This window comes from Sceloporus occidentalis, unplaced genomic scaffold (genome assembly GCF_023333645.1).
Source record: "Sceloporus occidentalis isolate IW3139 unplaced genomic scaffold, rSceOcc1.0.p SCAF_3, whole genome shotgun sequence".
Classification (NCBI taxonomy): domain Eukaryota; kingdom Metazoa; phylum Chordata; class Lepidosauria; order Squamata; family Phrynosomatidae; genus Sceloporus; species Sceloporus occidentalis.
The window spans coordinates 241,793,963-241,806,423 of NW_028316983.1; the positions used below are offsets into that span (position 1 = coordinate 241,793,963).

Consider the following 12,461-nt stretch of genomic DNA (forward strand, 5'->3'; position numbering starts at 1 on the left):
TCATTTCTAATCATCACATTATTTTCCATTTGTCCTATTATGTTCCCCATTTTTTAAAAAGAAAAATTAACTTATATATTCCTGATGGCTACTATCTCATCAGTTTGGTTAATTTTACAAGGAAAGCAGAAAGTACACAAATGTAAAGATGGTTGGATTGGCCTCTTAAATACTGTGAAGTCAAAGGCTTTCATGGCTGGCATCTATAGTTTTTTGTGGTTTTTTCAGGCTATGTGGCCATGTTCTGGCGCAACATCAGGAATAAACTCTTCTAGAACATGGCTACATAGCCTGAAAAGCCCACAAAAGTCTCTTAAATATTGTTTCTTCTTCTTAAAACCCCAGGCTCCTTCAAACTGGTACCAGTAATGAAGAGTTCTTTTAATATAGCTCTTTGGTTTTGATGTCTATTGACAGTTCATGGTGGCTTTACCTCTACTTGTTCTTTAGAGGTTAGTTCTGGTTCTTTTTTTTAAAGGCAAGGTAGAAGCAAATGGTGCCTTTCTTGCATGAGGGTCTGCACAAGAATGTCAGTGAGGTGAAGACAGGCTCTCTTTTGCATTATGGTGAGGAGTGATGCCTCAGTAGAAGGGCAAAGCCACTAACAAATGTAGTCTCTTTATTGCAATAGCAAAAGCCTCTAGAGCAGGGACATGGCCACAGTTCTGGCATGATGTTGGGCTAAGGACAAAGTGGCCCTGGGTATTTTCTAGCATCTCTAGGCTGAATGGGGATTGTAGTTACATAGCTCCATCTGGCCTATTGTCAACCCAGCTCTCTCTTGGCCTCCTTAGCACACCTTCAAGGTGAGGACAATCAAATACATAATCTGACTGGTACCTGTTGGAAATACAACATTACCCAGTATTTAAAGAGTTAAATATGTCTGAGTGAAAGCAGCACTGATTGGATTGAATAGTGCTTCAGTGATATAAAGTGTTCTCCTGCAATATAGACTTATCTTAACCTCTCTGAGGGACAGCCAGCATGGTTCAGTGGTTTCGGTGTCAGACTACAACTCTGGAGATCAGGGTTCAATTCCCTACTCAGACATAAAAGACGACTGGTGACCTTTGGTAAGTCACTGTCTCTCAGCCTCAGAGGATGACAATGGCAAACCCTCTCTGAAGAAACCTGCCAAGAAATACCTCAGATAGTTCCCACTTAGGCTCACCATAACTAAAATGACTTGGAAGCACACAACAACAAATAACAAAGACCTCTCTAAGATCTGATCTGCCCTGAAGAAATAATACCGTTTGACAACACTTTAACTGCCACAAATTGATCCTATGGGATTCTGGGATTTGTAGTTTGTTGTGGCACCCTGACAGGAAAGACTAAATATCTCACAAAACTCTTAATTCCAGAATTCCATAGCATTGAGCAATGACAGTTAAAGCAGCATAAAATTGCATTAATTCTGCAGTTTGGATTAGACCTAAAATGTAGATTGATTTTTTTAGGGTTTTTCCACTTTTTCTTGCCTCCTCCTCTTTATTACTTCCCTTCTGCAAAAGTGAAATCAGGTTAGCCCTGTCTTAGCCTAGCTTAGCTTAGCACCCTACTTAGTTTCTGCTTAGCCACGCTTAGTTTAGCATCCTTGAAGAGTTTTCCTACCTCTATATTGCAGTTGCAATGTGATTTTATTTTCCATAGCCATTGATGTCATTGCTACTTAATAAGAAAAGCTAGCTGCTGAAGACTCTCACTCTCTGATTAGAGACAAGCTCAAAACTTGGATGGCATCAACTATGCCAGGTAGATAGCAGGATAGTATTTTCTCAGTATTTATCTGAGGTTTAGCTAATCTGACGGGTACTGTTAATTTATTGCTAATCTGTTTGTGTTCATTTTGCATCTCATTATGTGAATAAACCTCTTTCGTTTTTATGCCACATCATTCACTAAGACTGAATTCCTCTTAAGGGGGGAACTGGAAGTGTACTAGAAGCAAGAAATCTGCAGGCTGGCCTGAGAAATGATTAGAATTAACTGAAAAAGACTTGCTCCTTCCTAGGACTCAGTTAAAGTGGGGAGATTATCCAGATGCCAGCCACAGATGCTGGTGAAACGTCAGGAACAAACTCTTCTAGAACATGGCCACATAACACGAAAAGCTCACAAAAAACCTATCCAGACAAGGTTTGCATAGGATCACTGTCCTGTGTTACTTTCATATTTTAATTTGTCTTGTGGTTAACTACTGTAATCTAAAAATAAGGAAGAAATGTCATTGCAAACCATTGCAACAGATGCTTTTCACAGGGAGTGAAAGTGAAATGTGTTGGTTTAACTTTGGTACTATGCCTTCTTTGTTTATGACCAAACTATCAAGCCACAGTACTGTGCACAGACAGTTGGGCAGGTACATAAGAGACTATAGTGGAGCAGGGGGAGTTTTAGTGGAGGCAGATACCCTTCCTGCAAAAGGTGACTATGAGGTCACTTTGGGACAAACCAGAAGAGAAGGACAAAAAGGGAATTAAGGAAGCCACTTTCTCTAAGTAACTTTCTCTACCATGAGGGCATGCTTTGACTTCCAGTGGTGTCTCTGTGATTGAAATATTGAATGGAGGTTCTTTGGGGCCAAATTTAGGGGGAAAATAATCTTGTAGGGAAGATTTGAGACCTCCCTATCTGAGCATGGTGGGTTCATTCTGGCTCAAGGCCCTATGTGAATACAAAATAAAATTTTGTGAATACAAAATATGGCTACTTTGGGTAGCCTATTATGCAATCCATGTAGTGTTTTGTTTGAAACAGAAAATCCATGCCAATGATGAATTTTTCAAACTTGTTCAATATATGAAAAAAGAAATAGTAGGCTGTGCATTAGAGCCACATCTTTGTGGTTTATTTCCATGATAAAAAAAAAAAAAACAACTAATTTGATCTCTGTCTTTTCTTCCAACAGAACTTTTTACATGAAAAGAACCCTATAAGCAAGGATTGAATATAATGGCCAGTTTCAGTCAGACAGCCCTGCCCACTTTTGATGCTGTAAACAAACACTATGGAAAATTTAATAAAACTCCAAATAACAGTACCATCTGTTCTGATCCAGGACTGGATGAAGGCGTACTTGTTTTTGCCATCTTCACTATGATGTTTTGTGTTTTGGGGATTTTAGGGAATGGAATTGTCATCCAGCTGCTTGGCTCCTGCAAGAGGAACACTTTCACCATTTATATCCTAAACTTGTCCATTGCTGACTTTGGCTTGGTCACCATTGAACTGATTATAGAAATACATTGGCTTGTATCGCACTTGTACTGTGGCTTTCCCTACGAATTATTCCAAACTATCTTCCTACTGATGTACAGTGCTGGTCAGTTTCTACTGACTGTCATCAGCATTGACAGGTGCATCTCTGTCATCTTCCCAGTTTGGTACCGATGTCACCGTCCAGCACACTGGTTCACCACTGTGTCTGTCCTAATATGGGCCATCTCCTTCATCCTCTGTGTCATTCACTTCACTCTCATTCTTACAACAGGCTTTGGCAATTTCCCCATGATGTACCAATTTATAGTAAATGCTGTGCTTTGCCTCCCGCTGATGACTATCTCCAGCCTGACCTTGTTAATCAAAGTCTACTTTATATCAAAACAGAGGCGAGGAAAACTTTTACTCGCAATCCTGCTTACTCTTATTTTCTTCTTGATCCTGGCTTTTCCACTTAATGCCTTTTACTTTACCATTTATCTTGTTCATGATATACATCCCAATCTTGTGCATTATGGATACCTATGTGCATGCATAAACAGCAGCATTAACCCACTTATCTACTTCTTGGTTGGGAGACAAAAGATGAGCACAGCTAGGAAGACCATGAAAGAAATACTCCAGAAGGTTTTCAAGGAAGAGGAAGACCAATCAGAAGAAATGGAGACCTCTGAATGTAAACTATGATGGTTCAAAGAGGTAAAAACTTCAAACTTTGTCCTTCTAGTTTTAACAAGACACTCTAGTTTCTTCCAAGTAAATATGACTATCATTGAGCTACACTTCTTGTAACTGTTTTTGACAAATATAAATTTTGGAATTAGAATATGCATAAAAATTCATCCTTAACTTGCACATAGACAGTTACTTTTGTGGAGCAGCACTGGACCGATAGACTGGCAAAGACATATGTTGTGCTACACATGCAGAATCACTGAGGGAAAAGACAATATGCAATTATTGTATCTAGCTGATGGTCGCATAAATTGATTTGTTCATGTGAAACTGTTGTGCATTCAGTACCACATTAATGTGCACAGAGTAGCATGTGAATGGGCATTGCCTTTGCCCATTTCACATTCTAATTGCACAGTGGGTTGACAGTCATGTATCTTAACCATTGATCCACATACTTTGGTATTCAGTTTAAGGGTTGTGTAACATAACCCTACAGGGTGAAGTAGTGAAGCATCTTGGGGCATAGGCTGTGGCTTGGCTCCTTACCTCAATAAGCATTTGATGTCTTAAGAGAGAAATATTCTTATTGTTGTGCCTGAATATGTCCTGAAACCTTGTGCCTACCAGATGTTTTAGGTCACATGTCCCACCAGCTCAAGACCATCAAGACCAAGAAAGTTTCATCAGCTTCAGACATCAACCCCAGCCAGCATAGTCAATGACTATGCATGATGGTGACTGTAACCATGCCATCTGGATGGCACCATGTTGAAGAATGCTATCCTGTGCCAAGATTCACTGCATCAGGAGAGGATAATTATTAGAAGGCGGGAGAAGCCATTAAAATATTCAAAGAAAAATGTTTTCTTAGATGGCTTCAACATCAAGAAAACCTATACAAAAACAGAGCAAGAGTTGGATACTAGAAACATTGATGGGGGAAAACCCATTCAGTTCATTTCTAATACACTTTTCCCAAAATTCACAGATTCCTTCATATTCCTTATGGGAAGGAGAATAATAAATAAGTATTGTGGCAGAAACTGAGATAAATCCAGACCGCTGAATGGTCAGAAAATTAAAAAAAATGACTTTGAATAGCTGTGTGTTTGTCCATATTAAGATTGAAGGAGAGTAGCAATGTTAAGACCAGTGCACTAGTTTTACTGTTTTGTGGGAGTGGAGAGGCTTTTCCAGGCACTAACTCTCTGTAGAACCTTGCAAGCTGAAGGTTTTTAAAAAAGACAATTAACCAAAGTGACTCCAAGTAAAAATGGAGTAGAAGGACAAATTGATTTTGCAGCCAAAAATATATATCTTTATTTAAAATACAGGAAAAGATAGAAATAAAAACCAGTAGAACAGTTCATACTCAATGCAAGATACTTCTCAAAATAGAAGGGGGAAAGCAGCAGAGAAACAAAGTTGGGGGAGGACCCTTTTCCTAACCAATCTAAGAAAGCTAGAGTTAAGGTATTACAGGCTAAGAAGCATGCCTCAGAGAGAGGGGGGAGCAGGTCTAAAAAGAAGCAGTGGGTCTAAGAGAGGGGACCAAATCAAAGAGAGGGATGGAAGTCTAAAAGAGAGAGAGAGATTTTCTCTGTGTGTCTGGCTTTCAACGTGAGGGGAACAACTTGCCCTCTTGACCCTTGCCCTTCATGGTTGACCACTCAGGAGGTGATGCCATAAAACCTCTATTACATCTTATAATCAATGTTTCATTCAAGGAGGGTATATTTCCATCTAGCCTAAAAAATCCTCCCTTGACCCCCTGGTGAGAGAGAATTATAGGCTGGTCTTCCTCTTACCATTCTTGATTGAGAGGGCAGTTGCCTCCCAGCTCCAAGCTGTCTTGGTGGAAGCCGATTATCTAGATCCATTTCACACTGGCTTCAGGGCAGGATATGGAGTTGAGACGGCCATGGTCACCTTAGTTGATGATCTCCATCTGGGCATCGATGGGGGAAGTGTGATCCTGCTGGTGCTCTTGCACCTCTTAGCAGCCTTCGATACCATCAACCATGGTATCCTTCTGGAACGGCTGAGAGAATTAGAAATTGCTTTCAAGTGGTTCCAGTCATACCTCTCGGGTAGATTCCAAATGGTGTCACTTGGGGACAGTTATTCATCCAGGAGGGACCTTGTCGGGCATCCCTCAGTGTGCTATTTGGTCCCCAATGCAGTTTAATATTTACATGAAGCCGCTGGGTGAGAACATCCAGAGACATTGCATGCACCAGACAAAAGCCAATCAAGTATAGATATTTATCCTCTTCTAAATCCATATGTGTTGGCCAAACTCTCCAAAGGCTGCAAAATACTTCAGAATGTGTGAGGGAAGGGGGTACTAGTCTGAACCAGTTTGGCTGGTCTCCATTCAGTGGAGACAGACAAGACAGTTACGCCTTGATTCTGTCCATCAATGCAACCATTTCTTTGTCAGCAGGAGGTGGGGGAATGAGGGACTTTCCAGTTTTCAGATTAGATTAAGGCTTGGCTTTTTCCAAGATGGAAGAAAGAGTCCATGTTATCATCAGCCCTACCTATCCAGTATGTTTTCTTACCATTTTGTGCTGACTTTGGAAACGTACAGCTTTCCTATCGTATGCATTAAAGTTTAATATTCGTATTTATTGAGCATAACATGTAATGGCAACATCCTTTTTTCCGAGGAGTTCTTCATCTGTAATATATGTAGGATGTGCATGTAGACCATGATTTTCACTATGCTATGAATAACCGTACCCATTAAATTTGGAAGATACAGAAATTTTCATTTTTTGTCTGTTTCTTGGGAATTTGTCAAAATTAATTCATCACTTATTTGAGATGGAAAGAAACTGAGGCCTAAAAATGTGAATACACAAGAAAGCAACACTGACAGATTTCTCTCATCTGTAACTTCAAATAGTGCACCTGCACTGATGTACAATATATGTAGCTGTATTGGACACATGTTTTCAGCAGAAAAATGCAAGGAGATTTTGATTCATCAACATGATTATCTTACTCAAACATATGTAGATGAGATATGAGATGTTTCCTGATACTGAAGACAGAAACAGATATGCTTGAAAACAATATCATGTCATGAAATGTACATACAAAGTAACATTTTTCCAGAGACTGCTTCTAGAGAGATCATGCCACTTCTATCTGTGTGATGCCTCCACTGCCCAGAAAATACATATCCTTCTCAAACAGATTTTTGGTATCTAATGCATTTGCAGCTAATCTTGGTTTTTAATTTGGTAGGTGCTTCTATTCCATTTTATTGGCATGTAATTACTTTTTAATATTTATTCTTGTCGAGGAGGGTAATTTGTGGTTTCTAATATTTTAATTGTAATACTGTTATGAGCTTTATAGTTCATATTTTTTATATTTTGTATGTTACTGTTAACGGTCTCAAGTACTATTGTGTATAAATATGCATAATAAATAAATAAATAAGCATTCAGTGGTTTCAACAATAACCTCCTTTAACATAAATGGCAAGGGAATATGGGAAGATTGGTGTAAAATGTTTGCCTGATAAAAATGATCTATCTTGTAAAGCTTACCTCTAGCTTTCTTTCAAAACGAATCCCCAAACTGAGGAAGTGGTTTTTAATCCACAAAAGCTCATGTATGCAAATTTAGAGTTGCCAACAAAATTTGTTGTTGTATAGCTGTAGTAGAATGCATTGACTAACACTTTGAATATCAAAAAAATGCTGTTAACCACAGTAAACCAGTGGCATCACTAGGTGTCACCCGGTGTGACAATACATGGTGTCACACACACCCCATTGACCTTCTCCCATTCTACGTCATTCAGAATCCTTAGCAATATTTTTGTACTAACTTACTTATAAATCGTAATTCCTTTATATTACTGAATTTAATGGTAATAGTTGTGAAATAAACATCTGGCAAAATTAAATCTGTACTTTTAAATTACAATATACACACAGAAGAAATGTGTTCACATATACATAGTATCATGTAGCTAAAGTGAAAATTTGGTAAAATGTGGGTTTTTTACAAAATTAAAATAAAAAATTGACATTTTTTTTTTAAAAAAGAAATAAAACCTGGGGCTTCTCCTTTCTCCTCCCACTGAGCCTCATCCCACTCATAGCATCTCTTCAGCATTTTAAAGAGATACAGGTGAATGTCACAGCCCATTTCTTCCAAAATTGTAGGGGAATTTCCAGTCCTTTCTCTAGGGCTCCTATCCCCTCCTTTGCAAGCTGCCTACATGGCATCTCCTGGCTTAGGGTGTTAAAGCATATAGATTAATATTAAATTCATTTTGACCCCAAGCTGACCTCCTAGGGGCACTGCCAAGCAGAGATGTCATGTAGGCAGCTTGCAAAGGAGGGGATAGGAGCCCTAGAGAAAGGACTGGAAATTCTCCACAGGAAGTTTGGGAGTTGCTAGACAAGAAAAACCAATGCATGCTGATTGATTTCAGCCTCACACCTGATGGTCCAGTGATTAAGTCAATGGCCACTTATTCATCTGTTTGCCTTCCCCGGTTGTGTTCAGGTCCGAGTGCACTGGCTAAGTCTATTCTTCACCTTGGTTTAACAAAAGCCCAGGTCTTTACACCCTTTGTCTTGGCTGCAGCTAAGCCATTAAGTTCATTGCCAGAAGCTAGACATTGGCTATATAAAACTCAGTCTAGCACACACCAGTGTGCTATATTCAGAATACAGCCTGGTTTCACGTCAGACCAAACTCTGATTTTAGCTCCCTCTGCCATTTTCCCCCACGTTTCAGTGACCATGTCCTTTCGTTATCTACATCGTCTCTTCACTTCATTTGGAAATTATTACAAATAAAAATTCTTCGTCATTTATCGAGAAGTGCTCAGAATTTCTTCTCTCTAAAATGCTTTCGAAATTTTCAAATTAGACATATTTCTACTAATTTTCAAATTTTGGAGAATATTCTTTACATCACTACTTCTGGCCATCACATCTACTTGAGATGATAACTGTAGAGATGGATCCAGAAGTACCCCCAAGCTGCGTACTTCATCCTTTAGGGGATATGGTGATATAAAAGCGATAATATCATACCATTGTTGAACGTCATTGGCTGCTCTTCCCTACTGCTTTGCCAGGAAATGAATTTCATGCAGCACTGCTGTCTAGGGGACAGAACCATTCAGGAAAGGAATCATCTCATACATTTGCTGAGGACTATCTTAATAACTAATGAAAAATATTTTCCTCCTGTCATATGATGTTGACAAACCAATCAAGTACTTCTAGATTCCATGAGATCCTTAAATATTGTAGAGCCATCTTATTTTTACTCAAGCCTTGAGTGATGTGTTTCTCTCTGGACAAACCTTTCTGCTACATAAGATATTGTGCCTTTTGCTCTCTCTCATTCAACATATCTGAACACTGTTAATCCATAACGACTTTTTGGTATGTTTAATTTTAAATTTGTATGGTAGTGAGAGGGACCAGACCCACCATAGTGGCAGAGGCATATAGCTTTTCATGTAAACAGTCACCAGTTCAAGCCCTGGGAAAATGATATACGTTAATGGGAAAGAAAAAGTTCTGCATTAGCATTTGAAGAGCCACCAAAGACATAATAGGGAACATAGACCTAAAATGACTGGTGATATAATTCACTAGGATGGTGAATAGGTTTATCAGCCATGTGGAGAGTGCAAGGGGATTATGCATGCTGCCCACAAGCATTCAAACTGAGGATAAGATTGATTCTTTGTGTATACATCTGTCTCTGTGATTGGGGTAACATTCCATGGTATCATCTTGGGGTAACATCCAATGGTAGAATCTATGCTTGAGACAGTTCTGCACATCTAGGGCTCTGTGCATGTCTGCAGTTGAACAAATAGAAATCACAGCTGGAGCTTGCTGCTACATTCACATTGTCTGTATGTAATATTCTACTTATCCACCTAAACATTAGGAGGAACTTCCTCACAGTAAGAGCTGTAAGACAGTGGAACACACTTCCTTGGAATCAGGTGGAGTCTCCTTCTTTGGAGGTTTTTAAACAGAGGCTGGATGGCCATCTGTAAGGGGTGCTTTGATTGTATGTTCTTAAATGGCAGGGAGGTTGACTGGATGGCCCCTGTGATCACTTCCAACTCTAGGATTATAGGGTTCTATTTTATTTGGAAAGGAAAATGGGGAACAAAACTAACCATCCTTTTCCATGTATCCTTCACAAGTATATTTTGCTTGCTAAATGTAGCAATTTCTTTAAAAAAAAATACTCCATAACTACTCTAAACAACAACAATTCTGCCTGGTACCCAGAGGTACATAAATAATTTGTTAACCATGGGTTCATGGGAATATGGAGGTAAGATATAATTGATACTATTAGAGAGCTAGTGTGGTGTAGTAGTTTGAGTGATGGGCTAGTATTCTGAGGAGTGGAAAAAAATCAGTCCAATTCCCACTCAGCCATAAAAACCATGACCATAGGCAAGTCACACCTTCTCAGCCTTACAGGATGGCAATGTCAAATCCTTTTTGTATAAATACAACCAAATTGACATAATAGGAGTTGACCTGAAGACACTTAGGAACAACATGATTCTAACAGTAAAGAGAATTCCCAATTTGGCATAGATGCCACCACCCAACCTACCTATCTACTACTGTGTGTGCCTTCCTATGGATCACTTCCTTCCTGTTTTGTCTAACTCCCTACATTGCCATTCTAATTCATCTACATGGAATATTATTCATACTGCTTGCTGTGCCTCCCTTGCTTTGCCTCCCATTCATGGTTATCTCTTCTCTGATCCTCTTCATCAAAGTCTGCTTTAAGTCAGCAAAACATAAACGGGGGAAGGCCTTAACTGCCATTTTGCTTACTCTGCTCTTCTTCTTTATATTTGTTTTTCCAGTGATGGCTTGCCTTTTCTACATGTATATAATGACCGACGCTGACTATCACAGGGCGACTCAGTATTTTTTCATAGGTGCATCTCTAAACAGCAGTATAAACCCTTTCATTTAGACAAAAGAAGACAAAAGAGAAGCCAAAGAAGGGAGAAAATGGAAAACATCCTTCACAGGCTTTTCAAGGAAGAAGAAGGGCATGGGGCAGATATGGACTCCCCAGTTTAAACACTGTTATTCAATGATCCCAGAAACCAAGACTACCTTTGTCAGTACAAAAATAATATCTACCTGGACATGTGAGGTGAATGGCTCTGTGGGAAAAAGTACAGCTTTGATGGCTTCCAAGGATAGAGCCCAGAGGTTGTTTTCCTTTTAAAAAATATTCAAAAAATTAATATTCCAATACATGCAATTCAGTCTTACAAAATCAACAAATCATGTGTTCAAAATAAATTGTTTTAACTATCCTTCAATGCACTTCCTAAAAATTACTAAGTTTCCCTCCCAAAGTAAACCATAGTTAATACACTGACTCTTTTCTATAACTTATAAACAACAACCATTAGATTCTACCAGTTTTCTACCAACCATTTGTGTTTTATCTTCTGTTTATATATTCTTTATAGCTACTTAAATAGTATAATTTTACACCAAATTGTATATTTATAACACAATTAATCTCTTAACAATGCTATATGTAATTCTCCTTTTTTAATGATTGTATGTAGTTCTTTCATGGTCCCATTCTTTATAAAAGTTTTCTAATGAATCTTTTTCCATCAAGGTGGATAATTTATCCGCTTCATATACCTCCATGACTTTTAGTCTCCATTCTTCCACTGTAGGAATTTCTTCAGACTTCCAATATCGTGCAAATATAATCCTTGCTGCGATAATCATATAAAATAATGGTTTTTCTTTTATATTTTCCAAATTTAAAGTTTCTGTTTTATTCAAGAGATACATTTTAGGATCTGCTCATACATTAAAGTTTTTAAAAATTCATCTCAAAATGGATATTCTTCCAATACATTTTTGAATTTTGACAGTTCCACCAACAATGTAGGTAAGTACCGACTTCTTTTTTACATTTTCAGAAACTATTTTTATTTTTTTAAAACATTTTTGATATTTTATATGGTGTTAGATATCATCTGTATACTGATTTGTACACATTTTCTCTTGATTCCACACTTGGTGTCTGCTTTATTTTTGTTTGCCATAGACTTTTCCAGTATTCCAATTGTATGGGTTCATTTAAATCCACAGCCCACTTAATCATAAATTCTTTAACTCTTTCTTATTCTAATTCAAATTTAAGGATTAATTTATATAATTTTGAAATCTGTTTTTAGGGTTTTTTATAATATTTTCCAATTCCGATTCTACAGGTCCAATTCCATTAATTTTATTACCCATCAAAAATCTTTCCTTTAATTGTCTATATGAAAACCGATTGCAGGTAAACCCTTCATTTAATAATTCAGCCTGTGTTTTCATTACCCTTTTACCTTGTTGTGTTTTTATAATATCAGCATAACTTACCCAATAATTTTTCTTTAATTCTTCTCTTCTAAATATCACTTTATTAGAAGAGGCCCATATTGGGATTTTAGGAAACCATCTATCTTTATATTTGAACCAAATTCATAAGAGGGACTT

General features: G+C 38.0%; 1 protein-coding gene across 1 annotated transcript; it reads left to right on the forward strand.

Moving 5' to 3' along the window:
• Positions 1 to 3,093: 3,093 nt before the first annotated feature.
• LOC149317679 (proto-oncogene Mas-like) lies at positions 3,094 to 4,225 on the forward strand. The gene has a single exon (XM_089518963.1). It carries the CDS (start codon positions 3,106 to 3,108, stop codon positions 3,913 to 3,915), a length of 810 nt encoding a protein of 269 aa, XP_089375089.1. The 5' UTR covers positions 3,094 to 3,105; the 3' UTR covers positions 3,916 to 4,225.
• The last annotated feature ends 8,236 nt before the right edge of the window (positions 4,226 to 12,461 follow it).